The 26,212-nt window shown below is 36.0% G+C and overlaps 2 protein-coding genes across 3 annotated transcripts in view; one reads left to right on the top strand and one right to left on the bottom strand.

Annotated features, from left to right (window-relative positions):
- LOC149776017 (transmembrane protein 19-like) overlaps positions 1–8,862 on the top strand; it is a 30,094-nt gene extending 21,232 nt beyond the window's left edge. The window contains exons 3-6 of one of the 2 annotated variants that reach the window (XM_089941638.1): positions 328–465; positions 3,571–3,828; positions 4,812–5,027; positions 8,674–8,862. In XM_089941638.1, the coding sequence (XP_089797764.1) occupies positions 328–465; positions 3,571–3,828; positions 4,812–5,027; positions 8,674–8,834 (773 nt within the window). In that variant the 3' untranslated portion in view covers positions 8,835–8,862. The remainder of the gene's footprint in view (positions 1–327; positions 466–3,570; positions 3,829–4,811; positions 5,028–8,673) is intronic. The other variant, XM_089941639.1, reaches the window with a different exon arrangement.
- A 12,297-nt stretch (positions 8,863–21,159) lies between these two features.
- LOC149776016 (progranulin-like) lies at positions 21,160–25,701 on the bottom strand. The gene is made up of 4 exons (XM_089942318.1): positions 25,588–25,701; positions 24,144–24,308; positions 21,996–22,154; positions 21,160–21,527 (listed from the first exon to the last, which is right to left on the bottom strand). Exons 2-4 carry the CDS (start codon positions 24,306–24,308, stop codon positions 21,453–21,455), a joined length of 399 nt encoding a protein of 132 aa, XP_089798444.1. The 5' UTR covers positions 25,588–25,701; the 3' UTR covers positions 21,160–21,452.
- Positions 25,702–26,212: the final 511 nt, after the last annotated feature.

Below are 26,212 nucleotides of genomic sequence, written 5' to 3'. Positions count from 1 at the left end.
ATACTTACATTGATCCCAGCATTCAGGTTGAAAAAAAGGACTTGAAATTTCTAGATGATATTGTATTCACAAATAAATCATGTTCACTGTTAATTAATTTATTTTCGTGGATATCAATCACAATTTCGCCACTACTTAAATTCATTGATTGAGGAAGGAGTCCTCTTGTTTCAGCACAATGATCATTGATCTTTGGGCCTTAATTACATATTTTGTTTTCAACCCTGAAATCCACAAAAACTTGAATGCCACGAAAAATAGTGAATTCAAAGTGTTTAGTAAATTAAGTACTATTTATTTATTTTAGCTAATGTTTATTTATTTCAGGTCTGGTTGTGGGCTTCATTCTTACCATCAGTAACCTCTGTTTTTTCTCATCCCTTCTAATGTTCTTTGTTGCTGCATCTAAGGCAACCAAGTTCAGGTCAAAAAAGAAAAGAATGCTGGAAGAAGACTTCAGAGAAGGTTACAAGTGACAGCAAATTCTTTTTAAATAATTTCTTTTTAATTTTTTATGTCCATGTGTGGGGTAATTATAGACCAGGTGTGAATGTGGATGCATGCCTGAATTTGCTTTTTATTTTGCTAATAAGTACACCACTCCCTCTATAACTCGCATACAGCAGGGTCTAAAAACAATTAGTGCTCTATAAGTGAAGGAATCAGTTACAGAGGAAACTTAAAAAATAAGAAGGGATCATATCCCCGCCAAACAGCAATAAAACTGCCAAGGTAGGGTGTGGGACAACTTGGCTGTTTAATGGCTAAATACTCGTTTTAATATTGTCTTGGGAATTACTGTCAAGAAAGCACTTTTTATAATGGAGTTGTTCATTTTTCTATATCAACTACCTCTATTTTCAAGGTGCTCAACCTCACAAACATCATTAACATTATTCCACCTGGTCTCAGCAACCTTCATGTGTACACAAATACATGGTGTATTACATCACTGCATTTTGTTGTTGTTGATAAGTTTGGTTCCCTGCTTCATACGGTATTTGCATTACAAGAAAAGGAGCAAACAAATCATTGAACTAGACTACTTGTTGATTCAGACCAAATAGCTTACTTTGAAAAACTTGGGACGTTTATTTTGTGAAACAGCCATCAGTGTTAAAACCCATTTTTTAGAATTGTTCTGATTGTACTGACAGGATTTCATTACAAGTAATTGTGAAATTTTCTCATCCTTAACAGAAATCTCTGAATGCAAATTCAGGAATCTTAAGATTATTTACAAACTCTAAAACTTGCTACTCCACAATGAACCATAGAAGTGAAACATTGCTTTTTAGTTTTTACTTCATCAAATACATGCATTTATTTCACTTGGTGGTATTGCTATCTTTGCATAGGCTAATTTAAGGTAGTTTAATTATTTTACGTAAACAATAATATTTATAACAGAATTCGATAGATCAGTTGAAAAGAGTTGACCTAACCATGACCAGGGCCGCTACCTCTTACTCAGTTAGTATTTACATGACTTTTTAAGTTTTCCTTTATTCCACCAAAAGACATAATATGATAATACTTAGCAATTCTGTTTTTAATTCAGTGCAACATTACAACAAATACATCAGCCAGTGAGATATCAAAGTTTGGTTGGCACTTAATTAGGTTCCCATGGAAATGCTCGTGGGCATAGTTGTTGTGGTAGGTAAACATATTTAATGTTTGATTACATGAGGGCACATTGCATTTATGATGATTTCTCTTAAACCAAACTAAAATATGAATTTCACTCAGTAAAACATATTTAATTTGCTTCAAACAGTGAGATATCAAATTGTGGTTGGCACTTAGGTTCCCATGGAAACTCTCGTGGGCATAGCTGTTATGGTAGTTAAACATATTTAATGTTTGATTACATGAGGGCACATTGCATTTATGATGATTTCTCTTAAACCAAACTAAAATATGAATTTCAATCTGTCAAACGTATTTAATTGGTATTTATTTATTAAAGTGCTGCCTTCAATAGGTGTTATTGACATTTTCATTGATCAGAATTTCATTGAATATTGTTATTTATGGTGTACTAAGAATCTTTTTTGGAAAGAAAATGTAACAAAATAAATGACTTCTTAATAAAACTTTAATGATGTTGATTAAAATTTCCAGGTACTATCCACCATTTTTTGACAATAAAATGAGCAATATATCACAATTTCAGTTTATAATTTTGATTGCAAAAATAGGGGTAAAATATTTTTGGTACTTTCTAGTTTAAAAAGGTAGGATCCTCACCTGATTTTTAAAATGGGTTTGCGAGTATTGAGCGAGTAGTGTATAAGTATGGTTATGATAATTAATAATTAATTGTAATATTTTTTACTTATCCAGAATGACATAATAAGTCAGTTAACCCGGTTTTGTGGTTCCTTCTGGTTGGTTCCCAGGTATACAGGCTGCCATGTATAGCCTATCATATGCTGAAAAATGTTATTAATCCCATGAAAAGAACGACATGGATCTGCAATTAAAACAACAAATATACGTGTGATTAGTCATCAAGACTAACATAGCAGAAGTTATTTCAAATGAATAAAGATTAACATTTATTTCATTAATGTGTCACAGTCACAGCGTAAAAATCAATGCAGTCTTAAACTCGGGATTGCTTATTAAACTATTTATAGGTATTTATTTTTCTTCAAGCTGAAACATTATGTGCTTGTTTGATGTCATCCTATGTAATGTTCCATAATACTCAATCCGAGTAAGCTCAAAATCTCTCAAAATACTCTGACCAAACGTTTGATTCATATCGATCATTGTTTTCACTCGGCCGTGTACTCCTTGCACTGTTCCTTACAAACTTAAAAACATTTCAGATACTTTGTTTCTAAATTATTTAAGCTCATGAAAGGAAGAACAGTGTTTCTAAAACTTAACGCAATCCTTATTGGCACCCATTGAATAGTATGGAAGAGAAATGATGCTCATATTTAAATGTCTTTAACATTTTAAATCACCCTGGATACACATTTTGTATTCATAAGTTGTATAGTCACTGCTTATGAGAAGACTTTTGGGGCTTTCATAACACAGAACAGCAGTAAAGGTTGTGGAAAAACAGGTATTGCCCACTTAAGAGAAACTGATATGGATTAAAACTAACAACCCTTTTCTTAGTCCCGATTTTCTTTGATATGTTTATATTGTTTCAGAGATTTTGTACAGTATTAAAATATAATTTATAATGATTCCTTTTATATGGCACAATTAACATATTCAGGTTTTGTACATTTACTTCCTAAGTACAGTGCTGTATAGTTGGTTCTCTTGTGCAGAGCAGATATCATGCAATGAGCTTTCAATAAATTTAAACTTTATTTTCCATCATCCATTTCATAGCACATTGTAGATCTTTAATTCACATTGATCATTTACCAATAAAATCTGTCTCGCTGAGAATCTGTAGTCTGTGCTTGACTATGAAAGTATTTTTATTTTTTTGTTGGAAAAAATATGTCATAGTTTTGTTATTTACAATGCTAGAAGAAATATCAGTTTAGGTTTTCTGACTTTGTAAAAAAAATCTATATTACATATTTTGCACAGGTGGACAGCGAAACTGGGTTCAAGTGTTATGTAATGGTGGGGTTGCTGCAGAGTTTGCCCTAATCTTTATGATAGATGTTGGCTGCACAGAGAAATTAATAAACTTTTCTCACGATTATAATGCATCATGGCTTTCCATGGCTGTTTTAGGATCATTAGCATGTAGTTGCGGAGACACTTTTGCTTCAGAAATAGGAACAGTTTTTGGTAGACTGTCTTCGTCCAGACTCATCACAACATTTGAAAAAGTACCAAAAGGTAAAGTGATTTTTATTATGTACTTTTAATTTAACATTATAAGAACCAAAAGTTAGTCTATAGTTATTTTTATTATGTACTTTTGATTTAACATTATAGCAACCAAAGGTTAGTCTATAGTGATCTTTATTAGGCCAAATGAAAAAGTGTGTGTGCTTCTGGTGACCCCAGGAACCCTATTTTTTGCTGCCATCCCTACATTTGGAGTTGGGGGAAGGGTGCAAAAAACAAATTGGGGGAGAAAAAATGTTAGCAAAGGGATGTAACTATAATTGAAGTTAAGTTCAGGATGCCAATGACATTTATTTTCTAGTTTAAGCTTTAATTAAATCCATCCAGGCCACCACTACCACCACCACCACCCCCAAAAAAACAAACAAAACAAAATAAAATTTGTTTGTTTATTCTTAACCAAATTATTTTTTAATGTAACCAGAACCATGCATTTGTGAAACATTTGCCTTATGCACTTAACATTTAACATTATAATAAACAAAAGGTTAATCTACAGTGATCTTTATTATGTACTTAACTATTAACACTATGTAGTTGGTAGTAGACCAAGAAGTTTCATTGCCTACTTTTTATTTATCTGACCACAACAGTTCTGTAAGATAAATAAAAGCAGACTTTTGTAGAACAACTTGTTGGTGTAAGTTAGAAGCATTAGATAGGAGAATCTTAGAGCAAAGAAGTTAATTTATTTTGTTTTTTTTCATGTCAATACAGGTAGTATGAGGTTGACCTTCTATGATCCCACCATTGGTCCACTGATCCCACCATTGGTCCACTGATCCCACCATTGGTCCACTAATCCCACCATTAGCCCACTGATCCCACCATTAGCCCACTTTTTCCTGAAGCCTGACTGAAACACTGTCTGTAAATCTGCATAAATAAATGGGTCACTTCTATGGTCAGACTTGTATTGTCCAGATTTACTTGTGTTCTTCTTATTCTTTGTTACTTTTGTCTGTTTGCAGGAACTAATGGAGGTGTGTCTGTTGTAGGAACAGTCAGTAGTCTAATTGGTGGACTGCTTGTGGGCCTGGCTTATTATTTACCTCTGGTGTTTTTGACCAATGTTTCTCATTTAGAAAATTCACCAGTTCAGTGGCCCATAGTTCCCTTAGCAGGGTTATATGGAATTTTGGGCTCATCTGTAGACTCCCTTTTAGGGGCCACATTACAATATTCTGGTGAGTATGTTTGTTTTAAAGGTAGATTTTGTTTTGAATTTGAATTTCATATTCTGAATTTAAATTTTGGCCAACTTCATGACTATAATAGCTACATAATGAAGGCTTTGAAACTACTGACAGGTGTGAAGATTTCACCAAGTACCACAGGAATACTAAAGAAATACTTAACAAAAACAAAGAAAATGCTGTCTGATGATAAAATACAGTGAAATTTGTGTTTTTTTCTCTTCCCTTTTCTTTTCCTTTAACAAATTTGTAACAGATTCAAACTTTTTAATAGATTTTAAAGAATTCTAACTTCATTGGAAGTATTGATGTATTATGTTAATAACAGTATTTTGTTTATACCAAGGGTCCATTATTACCAGATTCATTTTCATAGATATGGGTTTCAGTAAGAAATAAAATAGTGGGAGAAGATAATTCCTCCTCAGGTGTACCAGTTAGCAGTCGTGCTGGTAGGGGTTATGGGGGAACTTGAATTTCCAGATGAAGTATCTGGATCTGCTATTTACACATACTGTTATACTATTTACACATACTGTTATACTATTTACACATACTGTTATACTATTTACACATACTGTTATACTTAGAATCATGAAACTTGATGAGAAGCGCATCTTGATGAGTACCAGGCCGTCAATAAAATCAGTGAAAAGGATGATAAAATAAATTACATGAAGCTATACAAACACTTTATTCAGTAATTTTTAGTATATTTTTATTTTTTTTCATTACAGTCAGATATTTCAACTTAATCCAATTTCAGATTCCCGGCTTCCATCGCATTCCAGTCAACTCAGTTGTATGTCATTGGAACTTGAAAACACGTTTTCTTGTGCTTCTTTCAGAATTTGAATTTATTAGGAAATAGACATCAGAGTAAGGAAAATCCAACTAAAACAATATGGCTTTAGTTTGTAGAAATGCGTCAATATGGGCTGCCAGGTGTGCAATATATTCCTGAAAAATTGACTTCTCATTCCAATGTTAGTCAAACTGGGAACATGTTACACAACACTGTTATTTAGGCAGTAAGACAGCGACCAAATAAACACAAATATCAGGGGAAGCATCTTACATTGAAGAAATAATTAGTAGGTCAGATTCAATGATATTTGATATTTCACCAACCTCGGTAAAATGTTGTTTTCTTTGTTGATTTCTCAGGTACTGGCTTTGCTTGGATTGATGAAGAATAACATCTCTGTTACTACCACACTCTAGTATCAGATATTCACTGTGATCTGTATTTTATCTTGTACTGGCTTTAGCCTAGAATTGTGAAACTTGGTGACTGGATGTATATTGATACAATTTAAATCCTTTTTCTACCAAAAGTGGTTTCTGTGACCTGTATTTCATGCTTGCTTGACTTTTTTACCATCTTATGTTAAATGTTCATTTCTTGGGTGCTGTTTATTTCCAGTCATGAAACTGGAAAATTGGATGCTTCTCTGTTACTACTGCTTGCAATAATCAAAGTTTATTGTTTTACTAACATGGGCTGAGTGTTTGTGTTTCTCATCACATTGATTCAACCATGTTAGACCTATATAAATCAAAGTCTGCTCAGAAGGTCTTTTATGATCATTGCAGTTGGAAGTAGTAACAAAATGTTTATTCAATGCTTAACTTGGCACACAAATCACTATTCATTGTATATTGTGATACGCCACTTCTGGCAGGTTAGCTGTATTATAGATGTGAATAATTATAGGAATTGGGTGCATGGACTTAATACTGCATGTTTCTAATGTGAGGCCTCAAAGTAATTATTGATGCATGAGCTATATTTTTGTGTGTTTGTGTGTGTGTGTGATTAGGATTTTTAACGTAGCTTTACCAAATTTTCAGTCATATCACTACAATGTCTGCAATGTGGCAGTTTATAGTGATGTCTTGCACTGGGGCATCATGCCGCAGACATGTAGCATGATGTCCCACCCAGTCACATTGTCCTGACACCTGACACTAACCTTTTAATGCTGAGCACCTAGTGAGGCAGCTGTTAGTACCATTTTTGTAAGTCTTAGGTATGACTTGGCTGGGGATCGATCCCACGACCTCCTGCTTCTGAGGCAGACACTCTAACCACTTGGCCACTGAAGCGGTCAGCTATATTTATACTGCTGGCTGGCAGTCCAAGATTACTGTATATATTCATTTATATGTCATTAGTTAGTATTTTTAGTTTTTGTTTTGTTTAACTGTTATTGCATTGTTCAAGATGCTTTTAGAGGAATATTGAAGGGCAGATGATATATTTTTTTGTTCATATCAAAATGACAAAACTTGTGCTTTCTCAAAATGTTAACACCACCACCTAAGAAATATGAGACAAAGCCTAGTGTGAAATAGCAATAAATGTCATCAGTGGTCACTAGTTAGTGATCTTGTGTAGGAAGCTAAAAATGCTTGTGGATTTTATCCCAGAAAACCTCTTTTGTAAACTATGAGATAATCATTATTATGGTAACATTTTTTTGTTTTGGAATCTGGCTCATGTTCAAAACTGGCTGTTGAATTATAAAGATAATACATATTATGTAAAAAAAATCCACTTGATTTCTTTTCAGTACCATTAAAAGAAAAATTTATGTCAATAATAAAATCAACTGGCTCAGAAGTCGATCTATTGATGAAAGTTTTTAAATCTACTGGTTTGATGTCCTGGTTCTGTCACATGTATATCAAGGCTAGACTGAAGGAAGATGCTGGATGAATTATCGCTGATGAATTAGATGATGCATTATAAAACTTAAAATAAACTTTATTAAATCCAGGAAGTTTAGGCAGTGATTCCTGGACAAAATATACAGCAAAAAATCATTGGCTATCATCCTCCATCGAAACCCCTGACATAGAATTTAAGTAGCTAGATGGTGGTTGCTTTAGAACGAATTTGGGGATTCAACTTCTTTGCTAGATATGAGTCCTAAATCCACTTTCATCATCATCAAACCTTGGCATATGTAATGAACTGAAACAGTAACTATTGCTAGTTAAGTATTTGATTGAGTCCAAACGAAAGAAACTGATACAATCTGATTGCTCATTACATGTACCAGGGTAATCATAACGCCCTCCAGAAAGGTCAAATATTGCATCTTTCAGTTTAAATCTTTGCTCATTTTTCTTTTGAGTCATGACATGTGGGCACAGTGCAAGTTGCTGTATTTAATACTGAACAGGTCAGTGTAAAAATCTCTCTCATTGTTCAGCTGATTTTGCTTGCTACAGGCAGTAATACTTTACCAGCAAGAGGGCATTGTTTCAAAACCCTGTTTTAGCTAGCCACATATACCAGCAGTCAGTATTTAATGAAGTTGTTCAATGGCTGCTAGTTAGCAAAGATGGAGATTCATGAAAACATTTTGAATTTAAAGTAGTACACTTTTCTTTTCAATGAACAAATTTGTTCTTGTTAATTTTATGCAGAATGAAACACCCCTTCTCATAATCCCTAACCCCATGAAAAATTTGTCTTTAGATATCCAGATACACAGATGAAAAACTTCCACATCTTCCTTTCCCATTTGCCTTTTTACTCATAACATCTATGGACAAAACTAAAATATGTTGCTTGATTCAACCTTTTTATCAGAATCTAAAATGATTTTTCATGTTATGTTTACAGGGTATGACAGAAAGAAGAAGTGTGTAGTGGAACGTCCTGGCCCTGATGTGGAGTATATTAGTGGAATTGCAATCCTGGATAATCACAGTGTGAATCTAGTGGCAGCTTTAATCACTGCATTTCTAGCTCCTCAAATTGCCTTTTTTGCATGGAGGCATTAATCTTTATCAAATAAAAAGTTTTTTTTTTTAGAAAGCTGTTTTTGTGTTTGTGTGTCGTTCAGAGTAGCTTTTAATCTGCATTGTCTTCTGGGTTTTTTCTATGCTATCTGACACAAGATGCCCTTGTCAGTTGCTTCTAAACAATGTTTGTCTGTGTCTGTGTGATTCCATTTGACATACAGTATTTATTGTTACTGTTCTTCATATCAGTCTATTCTTACAGTATTATTGGCACTGTGCTTCAGATCAGTTTGTTCATACAGTGTTATCTGCAGTGTTCTTTGAATGAGTCTGTTCATACAGTGTTATTTGCAGTGTTCTTTGAATGAGTCTGTTCATACAGTATTATTGGCACTGTGCTTCAAATGAGTCTGTTCATACAGTGTTATTGGCAGTGTTCTTTGAATGAGTCTGTTCATACAGTATTATTGGCACTGTGCGTCAAATGAGTCTATTCATACAGTGTTATTGGCACTGTGCTTCAAATGAGTCTGTTCATACAATATTATTGGCACCATGCTTCAAATGAGTCTGTTCTTACAGTATTATTGGCACCGTGCTTCAAATGAGTCTGTTCTTACAGTATTATTGGCACCGTGCTTCAAATGAGTCTGTTCTTACAGTATTATTGGCACCGTGCTTCAGATGAGTCCGTTCTTACAGTATTATTGGCACCGTGCTTCAAATGAGTCTGTTCTTGCAGTATTATTGGCACCATGCTTCAAATGAGTCTGTTCTTGCAGCATTATTGGCACCGTGCTTCAAATGAGTGTGTTCTTACAGCATTATTGGCACTGTGCTTCAAATGAGTCTGTTCTTACAGTATTATTGGCACCGTGCTTCAAATGAGTCTGTTCTTACAGTATTATTGGCACCGTGCTTCAAATGAGTCCGTTCTTACAGTATTATTGGCACCGTGCTTCAAATGAGCCTGTTCTTGCAGTATTATTGGCACCGTGCTTCAAATGAGTCTGTTCTTACAGTATTATTGGCACCGTGCTTCAAATGAGTCTGTTCTTACAGTATTATTGGCACCGTGCTTCAAATGAGTCTGTTCTTACAGTATTATTGGCACCGTGCTTCAAATGAGTCTCTTCTTACAGTAATATTGGCACCGTGCTTCAAATGAGTCTCTTCTTACAGTATTATTGGCACCGTGCTTCAAATGAGCCTCTTCTTACAGTATTATTGGCAGTGCTTCAAATGAGTCTCTTCTTACAGTATTATTGGCACCGTGCTTCAAATGAGTCTGTTCTTACAGTATTATTGGCACCGTGCTTCAAATGAGTCTGTTCTTACAGTATTATTGGCACCATGCTTCAAATGAGTCTGTTCTTACAGTATTATTGGCACCGTGCTTCAAATGAGTCTCTTCTTACAGTATTATTGGCAGTGCTTCAAATGAGTCTCTTCTTACAGTATTATTGGCACCGTGCTTCAAATGAGTCTGTTCTTACAGTATTATTGGCAGTGCTTCAAATGAGTCTGTTCTTACAGTATTATTGGCACCGTGCTTCAAATGAGTCTGTTCTTACAGTATTATTGGCACCATGCTTCAAATGAGTGTGTTCTTACAGTATTATTGGCACCGTGCTTCAAATGAGTCTGTTCTTACAGTAATATTGGCAGTGCTTCAAATGAGTCTGTTCTTACAGTATTATTGGCACCATGCTTCAAATGAGTCTGTTCTTACAGTATTATTGGCAGTGCTTCAAATGAGTCTCTTCTTACAGTATTATTGGCACCGTGCTTCAAATGAGTCTGTTCTTACAGTATTATTGGCACCGTGCTTCAAATGAGTCTGTTCTTACAGTATTATTGGCACTGTGCTTCAAATGAGTCTGTTCTTACAGTATTATTGGCACCGTGCTTCAAATGAGTCTGTTCTTACAGTATTATTGGCAGTGCTTCAAATGAATCTGTTCTTACAGTATTATTGGCACCATGCTTCAAATGAGTCTGTTCATACAGTATTATTGACACTGTTCTTCAAATGAGTGTATTCATACAGTATTATTGATGCTGTGTTTCAAATGAGTCTATTTGTACAGTGTTATTGTCATTGTTCTTTGAATGAGTCTATTCTTACGGTGTTATTGGCAGTGTTCTTCAGGCGAGTCTGTTCATAAATTTAAATTTCATGAACTTAAGATTACAAGTACCATCATTTTGCTAATTTTGTCTTAACATTTGAGGCACACTATCCATGCACCTATCAGGCCCCTTCTGTCATAAAACCTGACTCCAAAAACCAAAATTATCAGATCATATAACAGATTCATAACTTTTTAGACACTATTTAAAGTACAGATAAGGTGATTTGGTGTTGACAAAGATTTCATTGTACCTTATTGATAAAACGTCAGTTTCCTGTGCTGATACCTAGGAGTACATCAACTTGTTGCATAACAACTTAATTTTAATAGTTTGGATAATGACTTGTGATCATTTTATGTGCAAATATGAAATCATACTATCCTTTGATGTTAGATAACTGTTGATATTTATGAATAAATTAATATTGATGATAAATGTTGGCAACACCCACCCACCTAGGTAAGGTATTAGAGCCCATTTACAAAACAAAGCAGTGGTACTACTCACACTGCTTTACCATCTAGAGTTTTACTACCAAAGAACTTAATGTAAAATTACATAAGAAAACTAGAGGCTATATTTCCTGCTCATTACGTTCTATCAATCTATATATATATATATATATATATATATATATATATATATATATATATATATAGTGATTTTTTTAGTTATAATTATTGTTTTATCATCATTATTGATTTTTTGATGTAATAAAACCTAACATATAAAGCATATACTGCTTGATATCATAAAATCAACCGTGTAATTATATTTAATCACTCATTGCATCTTAGTGTGTTACAGTCTGGTTCAATTGCTATATTATATTTGTTTCTAAGTAAGCTTTTTATTACTATATTTACGTATAGAATATTATATGGACCTGGAGGTGTACTTTATGTATTTGATTTATTTCCATCTTGATAACTGAAATTATTAGTTTGAATTGTTTTAAAAATGATTAATAACTCATGATTTTATATATATATATATATATATATATATATATATATATATATATATATATATATAATTTATGAGAATAAAAGATTACAATGTCGTGCAATGTCAGCAGTCCAGTCATCAATTAATAAAACAATGTTAAAAGCCACAGCCTCTAACCCCAATTATTTGGCACGCAAGTGACAGTTTAGAAATGTGCAGCCCATGGGTTATTAATCCATGAAAGTAGTCAAAACATATATTACTTCTTTAGGCTGTATATGTCTACTAGGCAACCAGAAGTATTGAATCTGTCAGTACTTCTTTAGGCTGTATATGTATACTAGGCAACCAGAAGTATTGAATCTGTCAATACTTCTTTAGGCTGTATATGTCTACTAGGCAACCAGAAGTATTGAATCTGTCAATACTTCTTTAGGCTGTATATGCCTACTAGGGAACCAGAAGTATTGAATCTGTCAATACTTCTTTAGGCTGTATATGTCTACTAGGCAACCAGAAGTATTGAATCTGTCAATACTTCTTTAGGCTGTATATGCCTACTAGGGAACCAGAAGTATTGAATCTGTCAATACTTCTTTAGGCTGTATATGCCTACTAGGCAACCAGAAGTGTTGAATCTGTCAATACTTCTTTAGGCTGTATATGCCTACTAGGGAACCAGAAGTATTGAATCTGTCAATACTTCTTTAGGCTGTATATGTCTACTAGGCAACCAGAAGTATTGACTATGCCAATACTTCTCTGGCTATATAATGCTGGTTGTGTAATTACATAATTCCAAAACTCAGGCAGATTGTGTGAAAATGGTCAATCTTGTATGGGCTTAAATTCAAAGAGAGATAAGCTATTTTGATTTAATCTGCATCGAATTAGAAAAACCCTTTGCTAATATAGAAAAATAATTGAATATTTCAAATGAAAGAGTTGGGAAATAGCCGATTAGCCTGTAATTACTATCAGTGCTTACCATTACATAAGACATAAGTAGTAATGGCTTATTTTGAAAATTATCTCATAAAGGGAGGGGCCCATTATGCGTTTTTCCCAATGATTTCCTAATGCTAAATACATGGTTTTCATTTACACTCAATAAAAGTGATAGCAGTGACAACTAAGGCCATACTCAGACACAAGATCGCTGTTCAAATCTGATTCAGACGTAATTTTTCTTTATAAGGAGGGAGACAGCTGAGTCTGGCTGCTATATGTTGAAATCAAATTTGATCACTGAAAGGTCAGGGATGGATATGTGGCACATATAATCTTTGAATTTTATCTGAAACTGATTTGGACTGCCTACATTAGTTGACTGTGAAACCTTACACGCTTACAGTTTGTTGTGTACCAAAATTTTAAAGAACTAATTCAAAGCACAGCATGGATGGAGAAATTTCCTTTTATGTTCAAGAATTACTGTGGTGATGATGTTCTTCCATCGGTGTCGATGAGGACCATTCCATGTTATCGATTCATTGGGGGTGGGTCCAGAGATGGCTGATTAGTCCGATCCAGGCTCGGAAGAGTCTGTTGCAGAGGGGACATGGATGTACAGGTTGCTGACTGCGAGTTGTGGAAGCTGTTCTAGGATTTGCGCAGATCACGTTTCTCAGCTACATCCACCAGTCTTTTCTGCTCCGGCATTGACTTGACTGTGCCAAGCAAATCAGTTAGCAGCAACTATTCCAGTTGTCAGGATCACTGCCTAAGTTCTTCAGTGAGGCCTTGAGGGTGTCCTTGTACTTCTTTGTTTGACCACCGTGAGATCTCTTGCCCTGCTGTAGCTCTCCATAAAAGACCTTCTTAGGCGTTCTACAGGTATGCAGACAACATGGCCAGCCCATCAGAGTTGTGCCTTGCACAGCATGGTGTGGATGCTTGTCATGCCGGCCTGAGTGAGCACCTCTGTGTTTGGTACCTTGTCCTGCCATCTCATTTTCAATAGTTTTCTAGGGAGCTCATATGGAAGTGGTTCAGTTTTTTAACATGGTGGCTATACACAGTCCATGTCTCGCAAGCATAGAGGAGGGTGGGGAGAACAACCACTGCGTAGACTTTGAGTTGAGTGGCAAGCATGATGCCTCTCCTATCCCAGACATTTGAGCTGAGTCTGCCAAATGCTATGCTGGCTTTGGCAATCCTGGTGTTGACCTCATCTTCTATGTGAACTGCTTGTGAAAGGGTGCTGCCGAGGTATGTGAACCTGTCTACATTTTTGAGCTTTTGGCCATTGACGGTGATGGATGGTTCCAGATAATCTTCTCCAGGAGCTGGCTGATGCAGAACCTCTGTCTTGCTGGTTGAGGTGGTGAGTATGAAGTTGGTGCATGCTGTGGATAAAAGGTTCATGCTCTGTTGCATGCCTGCCTCTCTGCTGGAGTTGATGGTACAGTCATTGTAAACAAGAGGTCGCAAATGTTCTCAACTTGGACTTTGGTTTTAGCTTGAAGCCTCCTCAGATTGAACAACTTCCCATCCAGATAGTATCAGAGACCTACTTCCACATCACAGTCCTTGAAAGCATCCATCAGCATTGCAGAGAACAAGAGGCTGAAGAGAGTGGGGCTAAGATGCATCCTTGTTTCACACCATTCGTAACTGCAATGGGTTCAGCATAGTTACCCTGGCCCTGGACACTGGCAAGCATGTCATCATGAAATGCCACACCATTTCCAGGAAGACATCTGGACATCCAAATATGGCCATAATCTTCCAAAGGCCTTCCCGACTGACAGTATTGAATGCCTTTGTCAGGTCCACGAAGGTGGTGTAAAGCTGGACACTTTTTGTGCATCTGCCAGGTAGCAAAGATCATGTTGACGGTGCCTCTCTCCTTTCTGCAGCCACACTGACTTTCTGGCAGTAGGCCATGATCAAGGTGCTCTGTGAGTCTTTTCAGCAGTAGCCTGGTGAGGACCTTGCCTTTGTCGCAGAGTAGAGAGATTCCTCTATGGTTGTCGCATGATTGGCAATTGCCTTTGCATTTGTAAATGTGAATGATAGATGCATCTTAGAATTCCTGGGGTATGCGTTTCTGCTTCCACATCTCACAGAACATCTCTGGTAGTCTTTCCACTGGCTTAGGCCCACTAGACTTGTAGATCTCAGCTAGGATGGCATCTGCTTCTGGAGCTTTCCCACTGGACAGGAGGTTATTGGCTTTATGAGTTTGCAGCACTGTTGGAGGGTCAGCCAATCTATAGTTGATTGCTTCATTGTTGATGGAAGAGGGTCTGTTAAAGACGCCGTCAAAGTGTTCTGCCTAGCAATCCAGTATCTTCAACTTAGTTATGAGAGTGCTGCCATCGGAGCTCAAGAGTGGGGCTATGCCAGATGTTACTGGGCCATAAACATTACGAAGAGCACTATATAAATTCTTCATGTCGTCTCTATCGGCAAAGGACTGAATATCATCAGCCTTTCGGCTCAGCCTTGTGTCATGCATCGCGCGCAGTTTCTTCTGCACAGCTTGGCGGACTCTGCTGAAGGCATCTTTCTTTACAGCAGATTTGGAATTGATGTACGCACGATGGAGACGATGCTTCTCCTCAGACAGGGACTGTATTTTTTCAGTTTTCGTTGAACCAGTCTTGGTGCTTTCGTGCAGTGTCGCCAAGGTTATCATATGCAGTAGCGTACACCATATATTTGAAGGCCGCCCAGCATTTTTCTACGTCGTTGGTATCAGAGTCTGTGGTTTCTAGCTGGCTTGTCAGAGCTTCAAACAGCTCGCTCAGTGTTGCAGACTTTCATAATGGATACTTTAAGTCCCCTGGGACTTTAATTCCTTGTGGACGTCTGGGAGGTTGAAGTCTAATATTCATCTTGGAAATCAGTAGCCTGTGGTCTGTCCAGCAGTCAGCACCACACATGGCCTTAGTTACGCGGACATCCTGCTTGTCATTCCTACAAAGTTGTAGTCGACCAGATGCCAATGCTTAGAACGTGGGTGCATCCAAGTTGTTTTATTACCGTTAGGCAGACAGAAGATGGTATTTGTGATCAGGAGAAAATATGTTGCGCATATCCTCAGGAGCAGATGTCCATTGCTGTGGCAGTTGCCAGTGGCATGACTACCAATAACTCCCTCCCACGAGATGTGGTCAGTGACAACTCTGGCGTTAAAATCACCAATTATAATGGCACTGATGCAATCAGAGCTTCCAGAACATGGTTGAACTTGTCTTTGGCTTCCTCCGAGTTGGTCATGGTTGGTGCATAAGCACTAATTAGTGTGACTTGCTTTTTTCCATGTAAGGGTAGCTTTAGCATTATAAGCTGGCCATTAATTCCCTTTGGTTAGATAGAGAACTTATTCACCAGACTCGACTTGACAGCGAAACCAACTCCAGACTCGCGACGTTCATCGGTGCCACGTCCACTCCAGAAAAAGGTGCATCCAGCTCTAACTTCAATCAACTGGCCCTCGTCGGCCAAGCGAGTTTCACTCACGGCTGCTATCTCTATCTTGTAGCAAGCAAGTTCTCTTGAAATCAGGGCAGTTCTTCTCTCCGGTCTGTCAGCCTCTGCACGATCCAATAGCGGGCATATGTTCCACATACAAAGGGTGAATGGAACCTTTCGAGTTTTCTTTGTGTTTCGACCACACGAAAGAATGGGATTCTCTCCAGCCGTGGTAAGCTGGTGGGGGTAGTTGAAGCAGGTTTTTTTAGGTCACCTTTTCTTGCCCCCTCCTCAATCTACGGAGGTAAACAGCGCTATGCTGAAGAGGTCTGCTTAGTCGCTCACACAGCTGTTGACATCTGTTTCTGCTTCAGGTCAATGGAAGACGACACTGTGGCCTGAGCCGCCTGCGTGCAGGTCCGCCACTACGGCATACACACCTGCCGCGTCGCAGCTCGCCCATCTCCGCAGGACTTGCGCACCGTTGATGATATAAATGACTTGCGCGTGAGTTGAATTAAAGTGAGGGAGAGTTGCGCTGCGTCAGCCCCATTCTCATCCAGCCACACTTTGTCCAGTTGCAAGACGTAGTCAAGACGGCTGGAATGGAGAATGGATGCAGTGGATTACCAAGGCGTCCTACGTGTCTTGCCATGCTCATAGCGCTTCACATCTCTTGCTGGGTCCGCCTTCCTGCCCACTGACCAGCTGGTGGTTCCTCATCGCAGTCCGCCGGGTGCAGTCTTCATATGCAATGGGTGACAATCCCTAACTCATTGAGGGTTTGAGACCGATCAGTTACCCTCAACCTGGTTTAGCCGGCCCGTCGAAGCCGTTGCCCGTGATGTGGCCGCTGCGCATGCTACACCTTCTTGGATCCACAGGTGAGAGCTGGACGCTAAGTGGGGACCGAAGGTGGACTAGCTGCCCTCAAGGGAGTACGACTGCTACATCCACCAGAGATACTAACCCTCCATGAGCACCTCTTACACCACAATATATACTATGGTATATAATGAGAAAATGTCAGGATAATTAGGATATAAAGTCTGTGACAGATAAACCTCAATCGCTATATCGTTTAAATGCCTCGTATAAATTTATCAAAGAAGCTGAAACGATGTTATATGCATTTTCAGAGACATAACGTCAACACGTTGATAAATTGATTAATTTGAGGGGCACCATGTAAATGGAGTGGAATATACTAGTTCAAGCACATGAAAAGAAAAGAAAAATTATATAATATGGTGCAAGAAAAAATAGTCTCTGAATAAATTGTCCACTACATCTGAAGCTTCTGAAACTTTTGATGATTTTACCTAATGTTCTAGCTGTAATAATGAAGATGTGTAAGAGCAGGCCAGTTCAACATATTTTTGTGGATATTATATAGGAATAGAATCGGAACAGTTTTACAAAATAATGTACCACAAGGCAGAAGTGGAGCATCACACGCACAAGAGAAAAGTAATAATGACTTGTCGAACATAAACCACCCAAAAGATTTTATGAAATTCACAAGACTTTTGACATTATTGGGTACATACGGCAGTCTGAAAAAATTTGTGTTGTTGGCAGTGATGGGTTGTTTTTGGTTATTTGTGCAGACTTCTTACAAATGTGTGTGTGTGTGTGTGTGTGTGTGTCTATATATATATATATATATATATATATATATATATATATATATATATATATATATATATATATTATGTTACGTATATTTGATTTAATTATATATCATTTAACATATATTTATTTCAATTTAATTGTCAGTTTTACAATTTTTTATTTTCATTACATGATATTGTAATGTAAATTTATTCACCACAGATGATACTATTTTCGGAAAATAGTTTGACCTTGACTGTTCGTTTTATAAACACCAGGTGTTGATCTAAATCCTGACCTTGTTTCAAAATTTGTAGCAACCACGTAAACAAGTTGCATTTTTATTTTAAAATGATTGGTTTTCTTCAGGGTCACACTGGATGTACGTGACCTTTAACTAATACTTAATTTCTATGCGCTTCGAGAACATGATCACGTGATCCCCCGTTTACGTTTAGAAGGCGATATAACCTAGGTTTTGGAAAATTATTCTCAGTAGAAGCTGGGATGTTACACTGGAAGTTGTATGTTGTGCTGTTTGGAGTTATTCCAAATTACTTGGATTGGAATTATTTCAAATTACTTGGGTTCAAAAGGATTAATTACTGTTTTATTTTGGAAAATACGTGTGCTCATATAAAAATGTTGAATAAAAACATTTTTTAAAAAAAACAACGTTTATGCAGCTATCAGAAACCAGAGCGATAATCCTTGTTTCTACAAGGAACTCTGAATTCAGCATTACGTATTTCAGCATACGTAATCGACTTCCATCTTGGATTCTTCGTCGGGATTCGAACTTGAAATCAGTAGAACATTTTGTTTATTAGGACTTCAAAAATATTATTCGTGGAATATTCTTAGATTATTTTTGGATTTGATTCTATAAAACCGTAGTTACTTTTTTATTTTTACAGAATTTTTCCAGTGAAATAAATTATTGTATTTTTCAAAGCTTGTTGTTTTCACTCGTTCTTGTGTAACTGTTTATTCGAGCCTAAACACGTGACTATATATATATATATATATATATATATATATATATATATATATATATATATATATATATATATATATATATGCAAAGCTCAATGGCATTGGAACACTACAAATGCAAAGGTTATGTCTTGTTTAAAAAAAAGAACTATGTGGCGGAACATGGCACTACGAATACTGTGAAACACATATGCTAGTGTTACGTATTGGTCCAGGCACTCGGTCATGTCTTAAATGTGGCATTAGAGCTCAATTACGTAATGAACTTTCCAGCCATGTGGATTTGTGTGTGAATATTATCAGGTGTGCAAAGCGCAAGCACCTGTGACTACACAAATAAGTGGTTGCACAAACACCCGTGGTTGAACAAACAGGTATAGAAATAAATTACATAATAGATAGGATCAAAGCAATTACAGTTTCTGATACTGGTAAAATACAGAAACCGAAACTAGGACAAGAGAACAGGTCGAGTGTCTGATGTACTGTTGGATGGTTTGATAAATCCACAAGCTAAAGCATGTTGATAACTGTTCAATTTAAAGAGAATGGGTTCTTTCTATTTCCTTAAAATAATACAAAATACAATTCCCTCCTCCCCCAGCCAGCAAAGTTTTACATCATTTCAACCTGTGATTCTTACTACTAAATTGTCAGAAGTAGGATACCCTGTACTGATCACTGCTGCTTGTTATTGCTCATTGCCAACATCGTGTACATACAAATGTTTCGTAGCAAGACTTTACTTTACACTTGTGCCTCAAGGTTTTAAAATATGACCAGTGATGGAGTAAGCTCCCTTTTTACTAACTCTACCTATCACTTGTATCAATTATTTCAGGTACCTTTGAATTCTTGCTTCTTTTGCAACAAATGCATTGTAATATAATGTCTGTAAATTACATATGCATGGAAGAGTTGGGAGGGCGTTTGACGAAAGCTTACCCCTGCATATGGGGAGGGGGTGACTGTTAGTACATGTGTTCTACACTGATGTTAATACTTTCTCACTTTTGTTTTCAAGAATTAAAATTCGTTCTTATCATGTCTCGTTACACAGTATTACAACTCAAATAGCTTTAAAAAATGTATTAAAAATCGTCTTTCAAAGTTCAATTTCCCCAACTATTGTTGGAAGAAGGGGTGACACACAGGACTATGTATTTTTTATTGTTGTTTTACAAAAGTTTACGCTGTGTAATGAGAGGAGGAGGGGTGAGAACGGTCAGTTTGTTTTGCATACATGTTTCATGGATGTCCCCATAGGCAAAATAGACAAAATTGAAGCCATAATAGTATTATAGAATAATGATACAAGCATTCTTTTGCATTAATAAAGATGGATAGAAATAGTTCATGTTTGGGGATAATTCAGTTTGTTGTGTGCTAAAATGTTATGAAGCATAATTTAAAAGTTTGAGACTGAATGCTGTGGCAAACATTTTCACACACCAAAAAGTGTATGACCATTATTCTTTCATAGTTCATTACTTTGTACATAAATTGTACACTAAAAATACACATGCACTGACAAGAGATTTTGATAGGCATGAAAAACTGGTTAAGCAGCTTGTGAAAATTATGTTTGAATACGATTGTTGTCACAAGATTGCAAGTTTAAACCAGTTAAATTAGTTCTAATTATGCGTGAATATAATATTTCTTTTTTGTTGTTGAAAAAAGGTGAGATAGTGATGGTTGCGAGAGGTCGCAGGTTCGAACCCCGGTCGAGTCATGCAAAATACTTCTAAAATTAGTGCTAGCAGCTGCTCGCTAGGAGCTCAGCATTATGAGGTTAGAGTTAGGACTGGTCAGCTTGGTGTCAGAATAATGTGACTGGGTGGGGCATGATGCCCCAGTGCTAGACATCACTATAAACTGCCATACTGCAGACATCATAGTGATACGACTGAAACATTGTTAAAGCTACGTTAAAAATCCAAATCACACACACACACACACACACACACACACACACACACTATTTGCTTGCATACTGCATATACAAAGGCGGGGTCGGGGTAGAGTTCCGTAAATGAAATAATACTGAATAGAGAAGTATTAACAAAAGTAGATGTATATAAATTAGGATTGGAACATAATTTTTTTTACATATTTGATTGTACTACCCAATGGGAATTTCAGTTTGTTGCTATAATCGTTATTACAATATTTTCATAAGAACGTATCACTTTAACAATGATACATTTACTGCTTGTATATACCAATATAAAGAACAGCAAGAAGATAGGGAAAGAAACAGAATTTATTGACTTTGAAATACTGAAGAAAAATCTTGTTCAATCTGTAGCTGACATTTTGTAATTGTTATAACAAATTCCGTCGACATGTGACACATCTTTACATTTATGATATTTAAGCTTGTCATATTTTCATATTTCATCCAAAGCTTAAATTGTTTTCGGGAATAATAAAACATTGCAATTGTAATTGTGTCGATGGGAAATTCGAGTTAATTTTTACTTTGCTTGTCACTTTTAGAGAGTATCATAGATGTAGGGAACACGGAAGTTCTCGGTCTTAATAGCACCATCTGTTAAAATAGCATTTTTTCCCCCGTGCACAACAGCTTAGCCCATCGGCACAACAATTTCCCTGAAAGTAGAAATGAGAGTATAAGTTAATAGTAATCGTAGTAGCATTAGGATGATAATGGTAACATGGTTGAAGTCATAGTTTTAATTTTGTGTTTACATCGAGTTATTGGTTGACATGTGGTGGTCTTGGAGGCAGTGCCTGTAGTAATTCATTTTTTGTTAAAAGTATAAATAGTTATTACTTTCATTAACTGCTATAATTGTAATTTGTTATTTTTGTAGTAATCGTGGTAATGTTCTTGGCCATAACACAAGATAAGAGTCAGTCATGATGATTTTGTGTAGTAATGGTAACTGTAAGCACTGTTTTGACATTTGTGAATCGTGTTGTCCTATAAAAAAACACTGTATACAGTATAAACAAATAGATAGTAGGAAGAACAACTTTGAATAAACTATCAAACCACTCATAATTTTTTGTAAAACTGTATTTGTAAGGGTAACAATTAAGGCGAATAGAACTTACTCCAGTGTGAGGGCAACAGTTCCAGCCATTTGCTGATGCACAGCATGGTTGAGTTCCAAAGCAGGCGTAATTTGGGTCCGGGCATACATTGACTTGATCATAGACAGCCTTCATGCTGTCTACTTTGTTCATTCCACGTCCTCTGAATGTTTTCTGTGCCTGGCCATATAAATATTCAACTATGTTATTTGGTAATACATTCATTATTCATTAATTTATACAACAATATATTAGATATGAATCACGTATTGTATTGACTCTGTGTTGGTTTTGCATGCATCATATCAACAATGTTACGTTATGTTATTCACAATGTTAAGACGTAGTGGCTAGGTCGATTAGTGATATGAAAGCATATTGTCATCTGTTACATTTAAAATTTGGACTTAGAAATGTAGACTCGTAATAGTCACAAAAGTATGAATGTCAGGATATTCAGTTTTATTTCATTTTGTATCATAATTGTGTGATGGTATATTGTCGTTGTTATGGTGGTGGTAGTAGTGGGAGTGATATTAGTAACTGTTCTGATAGTGTTGCAGTAGTGGTAATAGTTGTTGTTCTTGCAGCAGTAGCAGTAGTTTTTGTTGTATAAGTTATTTAGTTGATGTATTAGATGTGAGAATTTATGCATCGTACACTATAGGCCTAGTCAGCTCTACAATCATGCTTAAATTGGGGAAACGTATCTCGATGTTGTCCTTGAATGTTTGTCATGGTACGTTTACTAACAGTCTTCATAAAAATATAATTTATATATACAAACCGAAGAACTGGTTTTATCTAAAGATGATATAAATGTCGAACTCGACTATTGATAATATGACTGTTTGAAGTCTTTTTCGCTAGAGTTCCTTCCAGTCTGTTTTTTTTTTTGTTCGTCTTTGAGAATTATAAGCCAACATCATAATGGATTTTTTCCATCACTATTGAAATTTATTTTGCTAAATGACATTAGCATAATATGGGATTACTCGAATGGTGCTTGTTTCAGATGGCATTATAGCAAAATTTCCTGAAACTGGAAATCTTTAGAGAGTAAACCTGCCCCGGATTGACAACTTAGGCATGCTTTATTTCTTCATATTTCCCGTTCTTTTTGTTTTTAAGATATGTTTAGTAATAATGCAGCGATAATCATCACTGAATGACAATAAAACAAGTGAAAGGATATAAACAAATATAAAGTTGTGTATAGATAAATAATAAGTACATAAAACTATTTGAATTTGTGAGATTATGTCATTCAGTCTTATTTGGTACCTTGATACCTTCTTATCGCAATATCTGCAGTGTAGCGAGTAAGCTTGTACTGTCAGATGTGTGTGTGTGTGTGTGTGAACAGCAAGTATACCGGGACGGTCTGCTCTCTCTCTCTCTCCATATATATATATATATATATATATATATATATATATATATATATGTGTGTGTGTGTGTGTGTGTGTGTGTGTGTGTGTCTGTATGTATATGTATATATGTATATATATAATACCAGTGTGTGGCAGGTCTTAGAGAAACTTATGCAATTATCAATTCAAGTAGGGGACTGAGATCAAAGACATCTTTAAACCGAAGGGCTTTTCAAGGAAAACAGGAATGCCATTTTGAATATGTGATACATGACTAAACTGACAAAGATTCCTGCATATATTATAAGCAGGTTAAAAAAAGTGATGTGGGGTTCGGATAGTTTTAACAAACATTAAATGACTATTACACCACATGAAGCGCATATATTACTATCTTGGTCTCTTATATAAACTCTGAGGTGATCATGATTGACTATGAGACTGTATGATATTAGTATTGTATTTTGGAGCCCTAACTATTCATTTTTTATAGGGACATAACGAGGCTCATTTGGGTATGCAATAGAATGGTTTGAATAACTTTCGGATACGGAAAATTATAAATGTTCTTCATTTTGAATTATTCAACACTGGAAAGGGTACTGGCTAAGTGTGAACCACTTATCTTAAATCTTGCATGCTAATCTAACATTGTCATGTTTCATGAATTTGACACTGCTAAATATGGTTATGTGTGCCTTCCAATGAGTTATATTTATTTACTTCCTTGATTTACTCCTATTGCGCAAAACTGCCGCGGAGCCGAGAATGAAATAATTGCTTCTTTTAGACTTACTAGCATTGTTCGAGGACAACATCCTGACTTGTCTCCATCCGTTTTGCAGCACACTTGATCTTCAGGGCACGTTGTTTCCTTGTCAGGACATAATTCGGCCGCCTGCACATTCAGGAATGTATTTGCAGACATCACTGTCATGCACACCACCAAAAGTAAAAGCATCTGTAAATAAAAACAGACATGGCGTCTAAGCTTACGTTTGCATCAAAAATAGACTTTTGGAGGTAACGACCTCCATTTTGGTGAAATTGGGTGTATTGTGACAAAATCAGCACCTTTGTTGGTGTCATTAGGCTTGTATCACAACCGAGTGTAGTGTATCAAAGCTAATCGTCATGAACTATACGATAGTTCCCGAATGACGTCGACAGCAGCGATATTTTTGGTATGCTGTAGATTTGCCAGTGAAGTTGTATAGTATTTGGAAGCTCAAGGTATTGTTACAAACATACATACATAAACAGAACGCAAATCAGGCTTTCTGTTAGTATCTATAGTTTTGTAATTTATAAGTTGATCTTGCATTAGGGTGCCTTGTTCAAAATGGTCAATTTTGGTTGTGGCATCCATATGGTCATTTGATCGGTACAGCAAGCGTATCTGAAGATCGGATGACCTATTTGATTTTTACTGCCCGCTGTTGAGTGGTACACTGCCAAGGTCAGCACTTAGCTGAGAACACTGTAGAAGGATCTGTTCACATGTTGACACGTGTTCTTTTGAGAGCGGATGACATCTATTGTTGCTCAGGTCTACTAACAATTTATTTGTAAAAGCATGTGATCGCTCTAACAGACTGTGATAAACATTTGAAATTTTAAAGTGTTAATGCTATTTTTAAGTTCCCCGTTATAATTATTATGGTCGACGCCTAGTTAGCATTTTTCACTTACAGACGCCAAATTTTATTGCAAACGTATATAAAGTTTTGTTACCAATATTAATTAATTTTCAAAATACAAGCCTAATTAAAAAGTATAGTAGTTTCTTCCCTTTTACGATTTAAGCACGCTAACACGCCATTTTTGTATGTTTAAATTATTCAGGGATTTTGCAAGCATGGAGTAATGGTTGTTAACTGAATCTTAATAAAATGGGTTATATCAACTTACTTACATCAGATTATTTGTATTGCACGAAGCCTGTTTGAAATAATCACTATCATTTCATTGGTTGTGCATGAAAAGTTAAAAAGGTTTGTGAATTTGAAAGGTTTTCTGTTTATTGTTAAAATCCCAAATCCAGTCATTCTTGACCTAATATCAATGCCATGTAAATGTCTTCGAAGTATTGCTATATGGAAGTAATTCGGAAGTGGTCTGTTAGAAACCGCTTACATAGAATTAGTTCTTTTTTTTTTAAAGAAGCATGAAGCATCTTTTATATAAAATAAAAGTAAGACAAGCTTATAATCAAAATAATTACATGGCGACACACCTACCTTGAAGTCAGCTGAAAGCTATGTGTATTCGTTTGCTCGACCTTTCTGTCTTGCTTTGTTTCGTTTTTCTAGCAGCAACCGCACGTATTTGTTGATAATAAATTTTGTCCCTTATTTATACCCGTAAATGTGTCATGTGATCAAAGACAAGGTATGTGATTGGTATTATTCAACAAGTGATGGAAAACAAGATAAAACTGACACTATTTTCGTGCGTATTGTATTGTTTTTATATACATAAAAAACGCCCCAAACAGTCTATTGACAAATAAACCTTAGTGTAACACCCTATTTACGCATACCATACACCAATATATGAAGCACAACGTTTGTATATCTTTAACACGACAAATCTGCTCGTAAGATTAAAGCATATATCTGTATTTATTCTTTAAAACTGAAGGTTAAAGTTTGATCGAAAATAAATTCTCTTGATATACTTTTTAACTCGAAGAGAATCGAGCCTCACGATAAGCTAAAGTTAAACAAAATGATCATTAAAAGACGGAGTGGTTCATTTAAGAGATTTGTTGACAATCAATACATTTCTATGACTGTAACTGTCAATATTTCAGATAAGGAAAATATGTAAAGCTACAAGTAGACTTAAGAATCAGTTTATGCA

This window comes from Sinohyriopsis cumingii, chromosome 18 (assembly GCF_028554795.1).
Source record: "Sinohyriopsis cumingii isolate HCF-2022 chromosome 18, ASM2855479v2, whole genome shotgun sequence".
Lineage (NCBI taxonomy): Eukaryota > Metazoa > Mollusca > Bivalvia > Unionida > Unionidae > Sinohyriopsis > Sinohyriopsis cumingii.
The sequence above is the reverse complement of the archived record's forward strand: the minus strand, read 5'-3'. Positions and strand labels throughout refer to the sequence as shown.

Bases quoted from the DNA above. Each gene is read 5' to 3' on its own strand.
- LOC149776016 (XM_089942318.1), bottom strand. From the start codon at position 24,308: ATGCTTTTACTTTTGGTGGTGTGCATGACAGTGATGTCTGCAAATACA. The intron at 22,155-24,143 runs GTAAGTCTAAAA...TTATATGGCCAG, and splicing joins GTTGTCCTCGAACAATGCTA to GCACAGAAAACATTCAGAGG. The intron at 21,528-21,995 runs GTAAGTTCTATT...TTCTACTTTCAG, and splicing joins ACTGTTGCCCTCACACTGGA to GGAAATTGTTGTGCCGATGG.